At 39.2% G+C, this 14,610-nt stretch overlaps 1 protein-coding gene across 1 annotated transcript in view; it reads left to right on the top strand.

The window, feature by feature from the left end:
- Window positions 1–14,610, top strand: part of PARP8 (poly(ADP-ribose) polymerase family member 8) — a 256,876-nt gene that overhangs the window by 115,488 nt on the left and 126,778 nt on the right. Inside the window, exons 3-4 of the mRNA XM_042454520.1 lie at window positions 7,790–7,827; window positions 13,863–13,952. Coding sequence (XP_042310454.1) covers window positions 7,790–7,827; window positions 13,863–13,952 — 128 coding nt within the window. The remainder of the gene's footprint in view (window positions 1–7,789; window positions 7,828–13,862; window positions 13,953–14,610) is intronic.

The raw sequence follows: 14,610 nt of genomic DNA, 5'->3' as shown, positions 1-14,610 counted from the left end.
TATGGTTCATCATTATCCGTCTGGATGGGTTATCAGTGGAATACTTATTGGAATATTGGAACCCACATATTGCCAGGCTAGTGCCCAATTTTCTGGTGGAGGCAACAAGATTATGGCTTAAATTTTATAATAACGATCCCAAAGTTTTATTGTAAATGTATGTTGTTTTATGCCTAATAAAGGATTGATGAATGAATGAATGAATGAATATAGCTCATCACAGGAGAATCTTCCTTAGAAGGCCATAATTTTACTGACTGTCAATAACCCTATCTTCCAAAAATCCCAGGCTTGAAAAGTCCTACTTTTCTGTTTCTGTCAAAGAGTCATACATTCAATCCTGTTGGCCATTCAGTTTTCACAAAATAATTTTTATCCTTCAGATTACAGATACTAGAGAAAAGGATGAAGAAGGCTGGACTTCATGATGGATTGATCTCCCATTTCTAGTGTAGAATGAACAACTTAAAATTAACTGTGCCATTAAGACATCCCAATTTCAGTGAAGCTGCATACTGCAGAATGATCTTGCATGCTTCTATGTGGGTGCACTGCTTTAGAAATATGTGCACATAAAGGACACAGTAATTCCATTCTGATGCATTCCATGCACACAAGATCATCTGAGGTCTTTATACTTTGGGAACCCTAGTCCAAATGGCTCAGATTTTCATTGTATTTGGCTTCATTAAGGCTGGCATATGTAGGCTGGTGTTTTATTACTATGGGAAAGTTACCTGGGTGGTACCAGACTCCCTCAGCTAGCATGACCAATTCCCCATGTGGAAAAAGCCACATATAAATTGAAATCTCCAGGGAAACCTCCAAGTGTAGAGACATTTCTGTTAACACCAAGTTATGCACATAACAGAACATTGTTATGTAAATCATATACAGTGGGACCTCAATATCCAAGGAGGGGATCTGTTCTGGGGGCCCTACAGACACTGAAAAGGGGGGACCTAAAGTCCCATTGTCCCCATGGCAGCACGTGCATGCTTCCATGCCACCATTAAGGACAACAGAACTTCAGGTAAGCTTCCATTTCCCTGAAGTCCCATTGTCTCTAATGGCAGTGCCATTCAGGACAATGGGGTCTACCCCAAATGGCGGTGCAGCTGCATGCATGTGCTGGTATTGGGAACAATGTAGGCTTGCTGTCCATGGATGCTTAAATCCACAGATGGCAACCCTGCAGATAACAAGGCCCCACTGTATAAGTTGTGCTTATTGCTTCATCATTACAGAGTTTCTTGTAGAGGCATCAACCTGCATCCAGTTGGTCTACCAAATATTTGGAGTAAAACTCTTACCATCCCCAATCACTAGCCATGCTGGCTGGGACTGACGGGAGTTGGTGTCTAGCAACTTCTGGAAGCCCAGTTTCCTCATCCCAGCTGTACAGTGCGGTTTGCTGCATATTTAATCACTGCACAATTTCACCTGTATGCTTTGGGTATAGTAACCAGTTACTCAAAGAGGCTGCTTGCACCAATAACAACTTGTATGAGTGCTTAACTCAACTTCAGAGACCATTTTTTCCCCTTTCCCTTGTCTTATCAGAAGTGATATTGGCTTTCATTTGGACTGCAACTGATAGACCATGCTTGCTGGGGGGTTCTGAGAGCAGTAGTCCAAGGAAGACAGTGTCTTCTAGAAATTGTCTCTAAAATTACTTCCCTAGAGAAACTACCCTTTTTAATTTTTGGACACTGTGGACACTCTCTTCAAGGCTGTATTCTGGGGAGGGGGGGAACCCACAAGCCTGCCAAAATGAATAATTTGTATTGTTTCTTTAAAAGAGGGACCAAATAATCCTTTTCATGAACACAACTATTTTTTGTGATTGAAAAAAAAGGTTAGGATTGAAGCCTATGATTTTTAAAAACATATTTTCATTTAAGAAATACATCTCTCTAAGGGCTTTTCTTAACTGGCCAGAATACTCTGGGCTGCCTCCATAGTATTCTGGCCCCAAATTCCCCTTGTTACCTGTACTCTATCCTAAGTGACAGCAGGCGGCTGCCTTCCCATACTTGGTGCTTTGTTCTGTCTACAGAGTGACTCAAATTTGCAGTGGCAGTGCTGGGTGGCTCACAGAGCTTATGTAGGAATGAGGCCTCCTGTCCTGCAGAGAATTGAAAAACTGAAGCAAAAATTAAAGTTTTTAAATTTTGATTAAGGGGAGGAAAGGCCAAATTGAGTGTGGAAGTAGTGAAGAGAGTCTGTGTCCAATTTGGGATTTTGGTTCTGCATCATGTAAACAGAATGTAGCTAGCCTGGGTATAATGCAGAGTAAATAACTCATGTAGATATGCCCAAAGACACTGGTGACCCCCTACTAGGTTGTGTGGGAAGGATAGGAGTAGCAGTGTATAACATCTGGAAGACTGGGAAGGCTTGTGAAGAAGCAATACTGCGATTGACTAGATCTTGGGAGTGGGGGTGGTTTGGACAAGAGTTTCCAGGATCCCCCATCAAAAAAGATAAATAGCCCATACTCTGAGATAGACCAGTGGCCTGAAACCATATAAATCAGATCCTTACGTACCTTTGGACCAGGGACGTAGCTAGGATTTTAGGAAGGGGGGGGTCCAGACTAAGTGCCACCATTATAATGGGGCTTGAGTGCGGCGGCGCAGCAGCACACACCATTCATTTTTCTAATGGAAGGGGGGGTCCGGACCCCCAGATCCCCCCCCCCGCTACATCCCTGTTTGGACCCTTGAAATCTAAATTGCTTTCTTTGTTCAGAGGTAGTGTCAGATTACTTCTGATCTTACAGAACTTAGACTGGTTAAAGAAATCTTCCTCTTTAAACAAAGGAGATCAAGGGAAACAATTTTCTTCTTCTCAAGGTGCTGAAACAGCAGAGTGTGTGTGTGTGTGTGTGTGTGTGTACATGTAGGGGGGAAGCTTTATGACATTGACTTAATATTTAATGTAAAGAATTTTGTAAGCTTACCATAGGCAATGAAAGAGGCCGCAAGCATGATGTTCCTGCTAAGTAATAAGGCTGAACTAGTGCTAAAATAGGAAATGGTGGCACCCAACAGCTGTACAGGCACCCATGCAGAAAGAGTCAGCGATTTTCAGACAGACAGAGTGTATGTCATCAATTTCACAACCTCTGCCACTTGCGTTACCTGGAATAGCTGCTGCAAATTTTAGCAAAGAGGTCACCTATTGATTTAAAGTAGCACTCTAGCTTCTTCTTTTTTAATCCTTCCCAATGAGCACTTTTTCTAGCATAAAATTCCTCTTCCTCCTTGTCCTTATTACTTTATTTTAGTTTCACAATCTACCAGATGTTACTGACTAGAGTTCTGGATCAGTGATTATGATTCTATCGTAGAATCTAGGAATCAGTGAGATGACTTTAGAGAATATAGCATGTTCCAAATAGTGACACTTTTTTATAATTATGCTGTGGTGATTTCATTCAGAAGTTTTGTTACTCCTTTTAGAATTGTTCCTAGAGCATCTTATGACCAGTAGACCCATAACCTTTTCCTTTTTTAGAAGCACTGAATCTCTGTTTGTAGTTTTTGATACAGTGGGCCTGCTGTATCAGCAGCATAGCCATCTGTGGACTTGAGTGTCTGTAGATGGCCCTGCCCCATTATTGATCTTTTCACTCTCTTTAACTTTAATCCTGCTTTCTCCTAGAATAAGGATCATTGCTAAACATATCCCCTTCCTCCTGGTGTTTTGCACTACAGCTCCAGTCATCCTGAGCCCACATGACTATTGTTTTACATCATATCTTAATGATACAGTGTTTGAAGTCAGTCTCAATAGTTCCTGTGTTTCTGGTAATGCAAGCACTGCTCATTTCTTGAAAGGGGTGGACTGTAGCAGGCTTCCTCCATTGCTTTACACATTTTCAGTCTCCCCTCTTTAAAAGTCCAAACAGGTAATTTTGTAAAGATCTGATCCCAGCTTTACCAACTACAGTATAACATTAGTTAGTAGTCCAGTTCTCACATGAATGGTTATCACCACAGTTTCTAGCTGTGTGTTAACCTGAATGAAAGAATGACAGTAATTGCTGCAGACAGAACTGAACCATCCAGTGTGAACAGAGAAAATTGTGCTAACTAGTCACTGTTCTTTTTAATATAGATTTTGTATCTACTGAATGTATTAGTAGTTAAGGAATGAAGAGATACCATGGGATGTGTGAGTCAGCCCAGTGTTTATACTGACCAGTGTTTATGCTTTTGTAAATAAACTCAGTTTGTAGCTTAGTGATATAAAAGCGATGCCGCTCAAACAAATTTTTGGAAAAATTGTTCTTTTGGAGTTCCCTGGGTCTCCCAGCCAACATGACCAGTAGCCATTCTGACTGAGGAATCCTGAGAATTGTAGTCCAGAAAAGTAACTTTTTTAAACTCTGCATTTAAGAATAGAAAGTTATGTGAAGCTTATAGTTTTATAGTTGGTGTTATGCAAAGCATTTAGTCTCATTGGAAACTTGCTCCAAACTTTCGTAAGTCAGCATTTTAATGTGGAATCAGATGTGGGGAAATTAGTGAAGCCGAATGAAGACCGTAAGATCACCATCCACCTGGGTAGTGATTCTTGCCACACTACAGCAGAATGGGAAAACTAATAAAGGTTAGAGTGTAGTGCCTGAATTGACATTTCCAGGTCCTTTCTGTCCAGGCAACAGCCTTAGTACTTTTTCTACCAAACAGAAAAGAACACCAGGACTGCATCTGTATCTATTGTTGATATTCTAGGTTAGTCTTCTGTAGCTTTTCCCTTTCCAAAGCAAATAAAAGGGCTGCATCAGCATTGCTGAAATAATTCAGTTTGACACCTCTAAGTGTCATGGTTCAATAGTGTGGGATCCTGGGATTTGTAGTTTGTTAAGGTACCAGAGATCTCTGACAAAGAAAGCTAAATATCTTGCAAACCAACCTAAAGATCCCAAGATTCCATAGCATTGAGCCATGGCAGTTAAGGCAGTTTCAGAAACCGTTATTTCTGCAGAGCAGTTGCAGCTGGGAGAGGAAGTGTTTGAATTGCAAATAACTCTAAAATAAAATAAAATATAAATACCTATCAACAAAGCCACTTTGGATTTTGTTTTTCTTTGCAAGTAAATCAAACAGCTTGTGAAATAGAAGCAGAACCCTATGCCAGAGTAATTCAAATGACAGATTTGTAGATGAGAAGATATAACTTATCACTTAAAAGCAGAGTAGCTTCAGGTTAGAGACAGCTTCACACATTATATGGTTGCCAGAGGACATACACTTATAGGCCATCAGGCTGTAACCAACCTCAGGAAGCAGGCTAGAAACTCTCCAACCACTCATACCCAAGCTGAGTTTGGAAAAGTTGCTTTTCAAATTACATTTCCTGGTGGATTCTGGGGGTTGTAATTTTTAAAAATTACTTTGTCAAGCTCTGCGTTCAAATGCACATGCTAGGTGAAGGATTCTTGGATCTGTGGTCCTAACTTTTAACTCTTTCAAGCTGTGCTCTCAAGTCCCTAGATGCAAATGACATATCAATTTTCAGATAACTGGCAGAAACCTTTTGTATCCCAAGATGCCCACTTTTGTTTGAAGCATAAAATACTAATGCAATAGAGTAAATGTTTAATAATGTCATGTACTGTTTAAAGCTTTAAAATGTCATGGTTGAAGCTTATGGTGAAAAATTCAGGGCATCTTTCACTTGACTGGACACATTTTCCTAAAGGAAAAGTTTTTTTCCTGGAAAATGGTGGTAGCTGTCTGATACTCCATTTAGTCATAATAGTTTGTAATGTTTTTTTTAAAAAAAAACATTGGTAATGTAGCATTGTATGATTTAGAAATCATTATCCACTCCCTTATTCTTTTTATCTTTCCATTTCATGTTCCCTTCCTTCCTTCCTTCCTTCCTTCCTTCCTTCCTTCCTTCCTTCCTTCCTTCCTTCCTTCCCTTTCTTTCTCAGTGGTCTTTCTCTCTGTATCTCAGCACTCAGAATTTCATTAGGTCACTGCCATCCCAATAAGTAGTCTCTCTCTCTCTCTCTCTTTCCTTACCTGAATTGTTTGAAGTATTTGGGGACCCTGACAAAAAGAATGCTGTGAAGCTGGCTGGAGATCCTCTTGAAAAATGAGTCTCACAGGCTTGCTGTTATCTTGGTTAGGAAATGTCTCAGACCTAGTGACTAAGGGTGGTATTATACACTACAGACAAGTTTAAGTTAATCGAAATTCATTAATCTATAAAAATAATAGTAATCTTGAGAAACACTGGCAGAGGGTATCCCTAGAGCCCTTTTAGTGTTTTTGTAAAGTTCCAGATGTTTGTGTTTCAGAACAGAATAATAATTGAAAAATGAATAAATTATTTATAAAACATGCATAGTATCTGGGCAACTGGTGATAGAGCTTCAAAAGAAAGTATACCTGTCTCACAGGTAATGCCTTAGATTCAATGGTATTTGTGCAGAATATCACTTGCTCTGGATATCCTTTTTGGCTCTCCTTCAGTGTAACCCCATCGTTGCCTAACTCAAAAGCTATATTTAGAAGTCTGGAAACTCTGGAATTAATTTGTATGTGACATGTATGTATGAGACACTGGGGGAAGGGGCAGAAACTCCCTCAATCCCCTATAATAGCAAGTGGATTCTGGGAGTTGTAGTCCCTAAAATCCTGAATAACCTGAAGACACAATATGTCATCCTGTCTTGCAAGCTCTCCAGGGTCAGGCCTGTTTAATTCTGGGGAGACTTTCAGGGAGTACCAGGTGGTCTTGGCTGTGTTCTGAGGAAGGTAATGGCAAACCACCACTGAGTATTCCTTGCCTAAGAAGACCTTACGAAATGTATGGGATCATCATAAGCCGAGATATTACTTTTAAATCCACATTTCTTTAGTCCCTAAAAAGTTCTCGGGTGAGAGGAACAAGAGGAGCAGAAAATCAGTACAGTCAGGAGCAAAAAGTCTTTATTCCACTTCCTTGTGTCTAAAACTAGTCTGACCTAATACACATGTCACACATTTGTGTAGCTTTTAGAATACCAAATTAATTGCAAATGTTTTTTAAAACTCTATCTTCTTTTTTGCCTCAAATAAAATCAATAAGCAAACAAAACTAGTTTAGCCCCCCCGCCCCCCCATGTCTGTTCTCTGGTGGAGATTGTTTCATAAGGAATAGCAATGAAATCTCCTTAGAAAAAGCAGAATAAAGCAAAGAGTTTGCAGGATAACTAATTGCCTCCACTTTAGCAAAAACAAACAAATAAATCAGTAAAGGTCCCCTAAAGGCAATAAGTGAAGCCTGGCTGTCACTGAAGGGAAAGGGTGCTCTTGAGTAAAACCTACTGGGATAGTGAAACCAGTGCCTGCACTATTCATGTGGCAGACTCCAGGAAAATAGCCCTGAAGGAATTAATAAATCTTGGCAAAGAACTTTGAATGAGATTGGTAGGTTGCGGTCCTAATATGTTTTCCTTTAGAAATAAAGATAAATCTTTTTTTAAAAAAACCTAAAGACAGAGGGAAGCCAGTGGTGCAAGAAGTATTTCCCAGAAGCAGACCATCAACAGTCTGCATTCTTTTTCTCCTTGCCTCCTCCACACTGCCTCGGTATTTTTGGTTGAGAGCCTTTTAACAAGGTGTTTGGTTATTTATTTGTTCTAGGCATTTTGAAAGCTGTCAAAGTGGCTGTCTTACAGAGCTCTGAAAAACTATAAATAAATATGGACAAGTTCAGTACAACTATTCTTGAACTTATCTTATGTCCCCCCTTATCTTTTCTTTTATTTTCTTTTTAACAGCATATCCTATTCAGTGCACGTCTCTGAGGATTATCCAGGTAAAGTGCTACTTTACATATACTGTTGCCATTTGGGGGGGAGGGAAGGGTTCAGCTAAAGGCATTTGAAACTCCATTATTGCACTGTGGTTCATCTTTGTGCTAATCACATTTCATTAGCAACTTCATTTGCACTGTTACTTCTGCTTTTTCAGCCTTCATTTTGTAAGCAGGGTGGCAATGAAAGAATCCAATTCATAGAAGGAGGAATGTGGTGTGTGTGGGTGTGTAAGAGAGAGATTTTTCTGATTGGGTAATCTACTGACATTGTTAACTAAAAAGAACCCAATCTCTGCTCATTTTATAAACAAAACAGAGTTTTTAGTTTTTATATCATACAAAAAGCAAAGATAGCTGTGTTGGCTGTTAAGAAAAAATTCAGAATCCATAGGAGTGCAGCACTTCCATTAGATCAACCCCAATGGTATAAAAAGATGTGCAAGATCTCCTGAATTTCTTCTTTGGGGAAATACATACGCACATACACACAAAACTGGTGGCAGGATGAGGAAAAGGCAGAGTGACCTGACTAGCTGTTGAAAGAATAGTGCCTGCATGGTGCCTGCATAGAGCCCAGAGATGAAATAATGAAGAGTAATCTTTCTGGTTTAGATTAGATTATCTAATCTAGTCTTTATTAGATTATTTAATCTAATCTAGATTGTCCCAGAGGATCTTTTCGGTGACCGGTCCCAGATTATGGAATGGCCTGCTGGATGAGATCCGTCACATAACCACCTTAATCAGCTTCAAAAAAGCTGTCAAAACAGATCTCTTCCAGGAGGCCTTTCCCAAATATATACCCGGCCACTAGAAAAGAACATGTAACTCATTGGACCCTGATTTTTGTTGTACTCATTGTTAATTTGTGGTGTATTAATTTAAGATATGTTTTATATTGTAAATTGTGTAATTGTATTTTAAGGCTGATGGGATAGGGGCACATGGAATGTATATTTTAATTGCTGTAAACTGCCCCAATTGCGATCTGCAAAGGGGCAGATTATTATTATTATTATTATTATTATTATTATTATTATTATTATTATTTATGACTCACCTGAAAACACATGAAGACAGTGTATTGCAAAGGGTCCAAAACCCAGAATACAGACTGACAATGATTCTTGGCAAAGAGTTGCTTATATAGAATCATAGCACTGGGGATCTGGAAACGGCCTCATGGGTCATCAAGTCCAGCGTCCTAATAAATAAAAGAGCATTACAAATCAATCCACTGTAATTTGGTACAGATAGTGGCCTCTATTTATTTTTCACTGTAAATCATCTGACCATCAATATGGCTAGCGGATTGCTATGATAGACAAAACTATCAGTTGCCACCAGATGGTAATAGTGAAGGGGTGGAACCCCAGTTGTTGTTTTACATTGCTGGCAAGTGGCAGGAGATGTGGGAGGCGGGGTGTGTGTACAGATTTTTTGTGTAAGTATAACTTGTGAACAGTAGACTTGAGTGTCCATTTAGTGACTGTTGACATGTATATTTATCAGCACAGTAAATTCCCCCCCCCCCCACCTGCCAAGTGCCTTGATTTGGCAGGGACAGTCCCAATTAATGCTCTGTTTCTCTCTCCTCCTCCCACTGGCCTCCCTTTGTCTTCAGCTTACTTCAGTTCCTGCAAACTGAGTTCAAAGGGTAAAAGTTCTTTGCATTTAATTAACTCATCTGGAGAGGAGGAAATAAGAGAAGAGGGGTGGAATCTTTCCCTTCCCAATAGGCTTAGGCAAAAGCAAACTGCTGTAGCATCTCCCAGCTTGTATTTTCTTGCTTGGGAGAAGTGGGAAATATAAATAAAACATATTATTATTATTATTATTATTATTATTATTATTATTATTATTATCTTTGCCATTTTCAGCACACTGTGATGTTGGTTGCCCACATTTGTTCCAGTTTTCATCTGTGACATGTTGGAGAGCATGTGGCCATCATCACCTTACCAGTGCCATGACATCACATAGATTATCAGAAGGGGACAAGAGCAGAATGGATCACTCTCTCGTCCTTATCCTGTCTGTGACTACACTCAAGTGAAAGTCATTCATACATGTCGCACTGATCCTGTCATTATCCTGTCAGTGAAGTGGAATTGTATCAATGGGTTCTTCCATGATTACAAAATGAAAGGCAATGACAAGACAATTCAATCTCACTGACAGAACAATTACAGGATCAGTGCAACACTATATAAATGTATTTCGTGCCACCGCAGTCACTAGCACTTCACAGACAGGAGAATGTCCAAATCAGCACAACATCATGTGAAAGTCCTTCCCATGACCTAGGACAAGAATGGGAAAAGGATGGGACAAGGATGCCCTTTTCCCCATCTGATAATCTCCAATGCTCACTTCACTGTTGTTTCATTTTGCAATTTTGCCAGCCTCTGCTTTTTTGCTATATTTCATTTCATCCACACCCAAAATGCACTGCTTTCCTTTTATGAAGCTGCACTCATTATTTCAGGCTATAAAAGCCAGGCAGTCCATTCTCTCCTTGGGAAATGGGGAAGGAAGAACAGGCCTGAACTGAGGCAGGGAGCCCTTGGTTCTGCCCATAGTCATTTCATCTGGAGTGCCCTGGTCTTTGAGCAACTTTATTTGAAATGCTTGTTCCATTCTGCCACATATTGATGAAAGCTATTTTGAGAATGGGAATGTTTGTCCTTGCAAGTGTTGTTGGACTGGAACTCTCACCCTCCCTCATCACTAGATAAGCTTGCTATGGCAGATAGAGGTTGCAATCCAACAATATTTGAAGTTGAAATACAACAATATTTGAAGGGCAGCATTTTACTTGGCTCCACTCCAGTGAGGTGTTGGTTTAATCTGAGATAGCCTGTCCTCCCACTAATTTGAAAACCAAGATGTTTGTTCCTTTTTGTGTGTCTGTTTTATATTTCAATGTATTTCAGAAACCCAATTGTTTTATAAGATGTTGCTAACAGTTAAAATTAGAAGCTACTGTACAACACATTAGTGTGATTTCACCTGCACATCCACAGGCATACATATTTTATTTATTTATTTATTTATTTATTTATTTAATATTTTTCTTTTCTTCTGGAGTGGGTGGCTCACAGAAGGAAATCAGTCAAAATCTACCACTACAGTTTTAAGAGCAATGAAAATAATCACAATTAAAACAATATAAAATTATTTTAAAAATAAAATAAAATAAAATAAAATACACACACCAATAAAAAAGCCTCCTAGGTGCAGTTACATATTAAAAGCCTGCTTAAACAAAATGTTTTTTGATTGGTGGTGAAAGGAAAAGCAGGCAGAGGGCCAGTCTAGCATCTCACGGAAGGGAGTTCCAGAGGGTGGGAGCAGCCACTGAGAAGGCTCTCTCTCATATCTTCACCAAGCAAGCCATTGCTATGATGGTGGGATTGAGAGGTAGCCTTCCCCTGAAGATTTAAGAGTGCTTGCAGATTAAGGATAAATAAAGATAAATACAGACGAACCATGAGGAAACTGCAGCTTTTCCAGAATAGAGATAGAAGTTTACCCAGTGACATGTATAAAAAGCAGAGGCTGTAGAAGTTACTTTCTGGACTACAGATACCAGAATACATCAGCCAATGGCCATAGGATTCTTGGTTGTTGTTTTTAAAGAATTCTTCCAAATATTTTTTGAAGCACTTACCAGAAGGCTTTAGCTACTCCTGCTAATAAGGGTGAATGGTGCATAAGATATAAGTCTCAAGTATCTTAAATAGGTTGGCTGGAGAGCAGAATAACTCAGAAGCAAGAAAAATGTGCAAAATCATGTACTATGTATTTATTCTGGGAATCAGATTTTGAGATTTATGTTTTTGAGATTTATAAGTAAGACAAAAGGTCTTGGGATTGCTTGGGAAAGCCTTCCTGAGTCAGGGATAATGAGAGATATAGTCCACAGCACCTCTAGGGAATCAAATTGAGAGAAGGCTGTCTTATACCCAGAGCTTAAGGACCATATGTTTTAGACTACAATTCCTGGAATACCTAGTGTTAGTGCTGACTGGGAGAAGCTTGGAATTATAGTCCAAAAATAATTTTCCAAGTCTGTGTTTATATGCTGTATTCCAGCTATGGCAATAATAAGAGCTAGTCTCAGGAATTAAAAGAGAAAAAAAAAGACGCTAGTCAACAACTCAACCCAGATGAAACTCTCCAAATTCTGTCAGAAGCAGGCTATAGATATAATATTAAGTCTTGTACAGGTTTCAGAAAAGAAAACTTTGCAAGAATGATAGAAAGACAGGAAGCCTATACTCCAGGAAACAGTACAATACAATACACAACAACCTTACAACACACAGTCTGCAGACTAAAAGTTCCATTACTGAGAATCAATACAATATAGCGCAATGACTCCTTTAGGAGTCATTATAGTTTACAGAGTATGTACCAGTGAAGAAGTGGGCAAACTAATGCTGGCTGACAGATGCAGGCTGCAGAAGTGTCTTTTATGCTAATCACTTGTCTGAGCTTTGTTAACTAGCAAGAGAGTTTCTGAGACCTAAACCACCTTGCTCTTTGCCATCAATAATGGACTTCTGTCTGAGAGGCTCAGTCATTACGAAGGACAGAACAACACATCCAGGGGACTTGACTTAAGCTATTTGCCAGCCATTGGGTCATGCCCTCTTACAGAGAAGATGGAGTAAACAAAAAATAATGGGCACCTTTGTTTTAAGTTTCAGTATATCCTGCAGAGGGGTTAAGCAAATAAATTGTTGCCAGAATGAAGAGAAACGGGCTTGGAAAAAAACATTTTCAAGTTTCCAAATGGGACTGGAAATCAATGAACAGGGGGTAAAATATAGTACAAGGCTTCAGCTAAGTGGGTTATGGATTGTAGTCTAAATCTATAAATCAGGTTATTGAGTATGCTTTTACTGAATATCTATCAGAGGAAAGAAAAAGGCATTTTGACTGTATGGCCTTTTGTTTGAAGCTGCATCTCTGGTCACAGCATCAGTGATGCCTGTTAACATTTATATTTGCTTATTGTCTGCTTCTTTAAATTCAGAGTGGTTCCTATCCCTCAAAAATTTTGAAGCCTTTCTGGAATAGTCCTTCCTCCTTTAAAATATTTCTGCTGTTGAAAAAGACAGATATAGTCTGACCTTGCACCCACAGGAGTATGTTCCCAGACTTACCACAGAGAGCAAGATCTGTGGATAGTGGTGAACACTATTTCTGTCAGATGCTGACCATAGAGTTGCGCTGGAGAACCTCTAGATGCCTAAAGAAGTGGCCTCTCTCTCTCTCTCAGCATCTGGTTAGCCTCCAGTACAAGTCTATGGTCAACCTCTGGTGGAAGTTTTCCCCCCCTAGAAGTAGATAAGTGAAACCACAGTAACTGATCCCATGGATATAGGGGTGAGATTGTACTTGTAAAAATAGCAATAGTCTGTTTTATAATTTATTTTACTTATTAAAATATTAAAATACTTTGAAAAGACCCCAAAACTCTGAAGCACCTGATCCAACCTGACCTTGAAAGCTAAGCAGAGTCGACCCTGGCCAGTACTGACCTGCCTTGTGTCCCTCTGGGGAGAAAGGTGGCATACAAATGAAATAAAATGAATTTTTTTAAAAAAATACTTGGATGTGAGAATACCAAGGAATCCCAGGTGCTGTAGGGTATATTTGAGAAGACGTCAATAGAAAATCACCTCTGAGTATTCATTACCTAAGAAAAGCTTATGGAATCATGGATTCACCATGAGTCAACACGTGACTTGAAGGCGACTTAATACACATTACAATATTTATATGCTGACCTGCATCGAAAACGTTGTACAATAAAATCAAATTTTAAATAGTAAAGTGGTAAAAAAAAATAGCGTGGAAAGAAATGAGCAGTTATAAGTTATTTTATCTTACAACAAGGAAATTAATTCTTTCATCATCCCCTCTTCCTCTGTTTGTAGAATAACGTGTGACTGGGGAGTTCCTGTGGACCTTGAATTAAGTCTTCATATGTGTATTGAATATTGTTCTTTTCTCCATTGCAGATAATACCTACGTGTCCAGTTCAGATAATGATGAAGATGTATTAGTTACAACAGAGCCAATTCCAGTGATTTTCCACCGAATTTCTACAGGTAACACCAAGATAGCTCAATTGTTTCATTTGCATCAGTTAATAAGGAGGACAGAAGTTTACTTAGAGTTTGAATTTGCCAGGCTAAACCAAAAAAGATCTGTTTAATCCTCCTTAACCCTTATCAAAACAACAAACAAGTCAACAACTTGTAACTGATTAAACAGATGTTAGGCTAACCCATTCCTTTCTTTGCACTGACTCTTTTGAATGTCAGTGCCTTTAAATACCTCCTAGATATTTTAAAGTCACACCTGACTGCTTTGGGCTGCTTTCATTTTTCAGTTGGAGGAGTTGGAAGTTATCCATGGGGATGCTGGGGGTGTCCCTAGAGCTCTTTTAGACCACTTGTAGGCCTTATGCCAGATGTGGGCCACACAGTTTTAGACCAGTGAATATAATGACATGCTGAAACCACCCATAACTAAATTCCTGCTTCCAGTTCAGGATGATGCTTTGGGAGTCACAGCCTTATCCTTCCACTTCTCAGTTAAGGATAATTTCAGCATGAGGTGATATTCTTTATTTTTTTTAAAGTAACTTTTCAAGCTCTGAAATGGGTTTGCTCTGTTTAGAGCAGAAAAGAGCTTCTTAAGATATATAATGTTGCATACTAGCAAATTCCTCCTCCTATCTTTGTGCTCATTGGGTACAGCTTG

The sequence above is a fragment of the Sceloporus undulatus genome, chromosome 2, assembly GCF_019175285.1.
Source record: "Sceloporus undulatus isolate JIND9_A2432 ecotype Alabama chromosome 2, SceUnd_v1.1, whole genome shotgun sequence".
NCBI classification, from domain to species: Eukaryota; Metazoa; Chordata; class Lepidosauria; order Squamata; family Phrynosomatidae; genus Sceloporus; species Sceloporus undulatus.
Note: the sequence above shows the minus strand (reverse complement) of the source record. Positions and strands in the feature narration are given on the sequence as shown.